The 3,846-nt window shown below is 29.0% G+C and overlaps 1 protein-coding gene across 1 annotated transcript; it reads right to left on the bottom strand.

The window, feature by feature from the left end:
• Positions 1-2,801: 2,801 nt before the first annotated feature.
• On the bottom strand, positions 2,802-3,590 carry LOC105119381 (uncharacterized). Its single transcript, XM_011017512.1, has 2 exons — positions 3,080-3,590; positions 2,802-2,881 (listed from the first exon to the last, which is right to left on the bottom strand). The coding sequence occupies exons 1-2, from the start codon at positions 3,588-3,590 to the stop codon at positions 2,802-2,804; spliced, it is 591 nt and encodes a 196-aa protein (XP_011015814.1).
• Positions 3,591-3,846: the final 256 nt, after the last annotated feature.

The following is a 3,846-nucleotide window of genomic DNA, read 5'->3' as shown; positions in this document are numbered from 1 at the left end:
AAATCTTTTGTTATTATCTTATATATCATTGACCCTTTTAGATAAAAAGAATCCGTAAACTTTTTGTAATTCCTTTTTTATAATTGTCACTAGTTTTTTTTTTTTGAATATACCAATATCTATTTTTGTCCATTCTTTGAAGCTTTTCAAGAGTTTTCAACTACATTACTAAATACAAGCAATTAAAATAAGAAATTAAGAAGTGATTTATGATATTTTTACTTTCTATAATCACTACTAATATTAAAAATACTTTTTTAAAACAAAAAATTTATAAAAATTCTATTCATGCCTATTTGTTTTATTTACTTTTACCTTATGTATAATCCAAATATAAAATAATAAAACTATCAAATTGAAATTATTTTACAAGAGATCATTGGTTATAGTATTATTGATTTTTTTTAAATGAAAAGACTTGTACTTTTTTTTAATTGAAACAATTATTTATGTTCATTGACTCTTTTTATATTCACTACTAATATTAAAAAGATTTTTTTAAAACAAAAAACCTATAAAATTTATATTCATGCCTATACTTTGCAATTTATTTTTACCATAAGTATAACTCAAATATAAAATAATAAAACTATTAAACTGTACGGGACATCAGTGATTATGGTATCATTGACTTTTTTTTAAATGAAAAGACTTGTATTTTTTTTAATTGAAACAATTATTTATGATGCAAGAAAGAAAGAATAGAGCGCACCATCTTATTTTTTTAAAAAAAAAAAGACACGAAACTTTTTTATGAAAATATGATATGAGTAATATTGTTTTAATTTTCAAGTATGTTTATAATTTTCTAGCTACTAGCAATGGAAAAAATTGCATAAAAAATTAAGAAAGAAAATATTAAATATATAATTGAATTATATATTTAAAAAAATTATTTTTTTAATATCAGACAAGAACTCATGAATCTATAAAAAAAATGTTAAAATTTTTTTTCTACTTTTGTTCATCAAAAGTGAATTTATTGGTAATTTTTAATAATAAAAAATGAAGAGATATAACAACAAGCACGCCTTTTATTTATTTTTATATATTTATTTATAATTTTTCTCGTTAATAATATTTAATGTGCATTAAAAGATATGATATTTGATTCAAATTTCATTCTAGGAATTCAAATTCTTGATTTTTTATTATCTTATAATTAGGTTTAACAATTTTATTCGACCGGATACACATGCAATAAAAATACTAGTTCTATGAATAGATGTGAAGGCAATGTTGCAGGTGAGATTAGATAGAATTTTCTTTTAAAAAAATATTATGTAAAAATCTAAAAAGCATGGGAGTTTAACTGTAGAGTGACATTATTCACCCACACATAAAATATTACAGATCCATTATTTATTTTTTTATAATTTATTTTGTTACTTAAAATTTAATTTTGAGAATTTAATCCTATTTAAAAGCCAAATACTTTTGATTTCCTATTCAATAATAGAATTGGAAGAACAAGGATCATAATAAAAAAGATATCAAACATGAGTGGTGTGCTAGAAGTTTTAGGAAAAATACACTTTGGTTATTGCACTTTAAAAATAATATAAATTATATAATTTTGGCATCTCAATATTTGTCTAATTCAATTATGATGAAAAAGTTTATTGTTTTGTTATTTTTAATCTCTGGTTGAGAAAAGAGAGAAAGATTACCGGTTCTAACAATAAAGTGAGAAAAATATCATTGATATCGATTTAAACCATCAAAAGAATCAATATTTGTGTCAAATAATTCTATTTGATGAGTAGAGTTCATATTAGGTGTTTTTTTTTTTAATTTTAAAATTCATGAAAAAAAAAGATCTGAACTTGAGTTGATTTTTTATTTCGAGTTGATTTTGTTTTTTAGAATGATTTTTTAGTTTTTTTAAAACCATAAATAAGTACATCATGATTTCTAAGATGTTTTTTAATTATTTTAGATTAAAAATAAATTAACAAATAAGCTTTTAGATAAAAAAACTTCAAACCTTAATTTTCTAGCTATCATAATTGCTAGAAATTGAGCAATACCATATAACATATTATCTGATTTTTTTCCATTGCTTTTATACACAATTTTTTTTTTAACAAGAAATCGAGAATAGCTGGAGAAAATGTGACATTCACCCCATTATTTAAGAATGAAAAATGTTATATGTAAAACAAAACAAAAAACTAAATATTTGAGTTCTGATTTAAATATTAAAATTTATTACTTTATCCATTGTTCTAACCGTATACAATCTCCTGTAACAATCCTAACTCTCTTTAATGAAATTCATTTAATTTTCTGAGCTTGAAATTCTTATTGATGGTGGAAGAACACATATCACTCAATGAACAATCTAAAAAAATATCAAGGTATGTAGAACTAATTATATGATTAAAGGTAATGCGACAAAAGACATTACCTTCAATGGGGATTTCGACATTAAAAAAAAAAAAAAGGGCAAAAAGAGGCTAAATAATACTAGAATGAAATTTGCAATAACTCATGGAAACTCTGGTAAAAAAAAAAAGAAGAAAAATAAAAAAAAAAGACAAATGCATCAATTTCTAACCAAGTTATCAAGAGCCAATGGCAACTTCTACTCCATTGACCTTGTAAATATTGACCCCATAACGCCTCCTCGTGTTTTCGTTGGCCTCTATAATGGTAGTAAATTCTATCAAGACCCTAATGAAAATTTAAGCCAGCCCCTCTCTCTCTCTCTCTCCTCTCTCTCTCTGGATTTATGTCTTCGTCTGATCTAGCTCTTTTATATATATATCTCTCACTGTACAATCTATCCCACACTTTGATCAATAAGACTGCCTGACCGAACAAGCTACAGCTTGTGCCCAGTGCCTTAACTTAGTCTTAACTTGCTTTGGATCATCACCTGCATGCAGAGAATCGGAAAAATCCAAGTTAATATAATTCTGAACTCAAATATAAGAAGGGAATCTTTCTTTGTTTTGAATCAAGTATATGAAATTAAAAGTTATATGTTAGGAGAAGGCTTCTTCAAATATTAAAAAGCCAACAACGTCAAGTACTAATTAACAACATGCAATGTAGTCGTGGAGACTTTCTTTACCTGGGCTGCATATCTTCCAATCTGGATCGCCCTTAGGGCTTCCAAACGAAGATGAACGTGTGCCCATTGCTGATGATGATGGTGATTCTCCACTATGAGGTGTGGACACGGGGCTTGGCGATAGTTGCCGGTTAACGGCAAAATAAAGATCCAGTGCTGGTATCGTATTGGTCAATTGTTGCCCTTCTTCCTCTTTAAATCCAAATCCAAGCTCTATGCACCCTTTGAGCTCATTCAAGTCTTCATCTGTCAGGTCATCAGGATCTAGCAGCTTGTTTTTTCTCCCCTCCTGCATTAGTATCTGGCGGCGACGTCTCTCCCATGCTCTGTCACGTCGAGTTTCGCACATTGAAAGTTGCTTGGACAGGCGTTTCTTGTTCTTCCATATCAGGGGCGCCAATGGCATGCGCTCCAAATCTTCAGAATCTGAGGAGTTCAATGATGGTAATGACGACGACGAAGACGATAACAATGTCTGGTTTTTAGCCTTAATCTCATTGCCGTTGATCATCTTACAAGTTACAAATGACAGCGAAGGAGTCCAGGCACAACAACTATATCATATATAGGGGCTAAGAGATTGAGGTAGCAGCGACAGGAAAAGCTGTCTGTCGCGCCACCAAAATGGGAACAGTGTGGGACAGGGACAGGGACAGGGGCACCTCTGAAAAGCTTTCTCAACAAGGAACGAAAGGCACCAGCCCAACCAGGTCAGGCTGGAATTGATTGAGAAGGCTTTAATGGGGAAGAGAGGGGAGAGGAACAGG

This window comes from Populus euphratica, unplaced genomic scaffold (assembly GCF_000495115.2).
Source record: "Populus euphratica unplaced genomic scaffold, PopEup_1.0 scaffold2886.1, whole genome shotgun sequence".
NCBI classification, from domain to species: domain Eukaryota; kingdom Viridiplantae; phylum Streptophyta; class Magnoliopsida; order Malpighiales; family Salicaceae; genus Populus; species Populus euphratica.
Note: the sequence above shows the minus strand (reverse complement) of the source record. Positions and strands in the feature narration are given on the sequence as shown.

Excerpts from the sequence above, each read along its gene's own strand:
- LOC105119381 (XM_011017512.1), bottom strand. The coding sequence starts at position 3,590 with ATGATCAACGGCAATGAGATTAAGGCTAAAAACCAGACATTGTTATCG. Across the intron at positions 2,882-3,079 it reads TTGGAAGATATGCAGCCCAG|GTGATGATCCAAAGCAAGTT; the intron begins GTAAAGAAAGTC and ends CTCTGCATGCAG.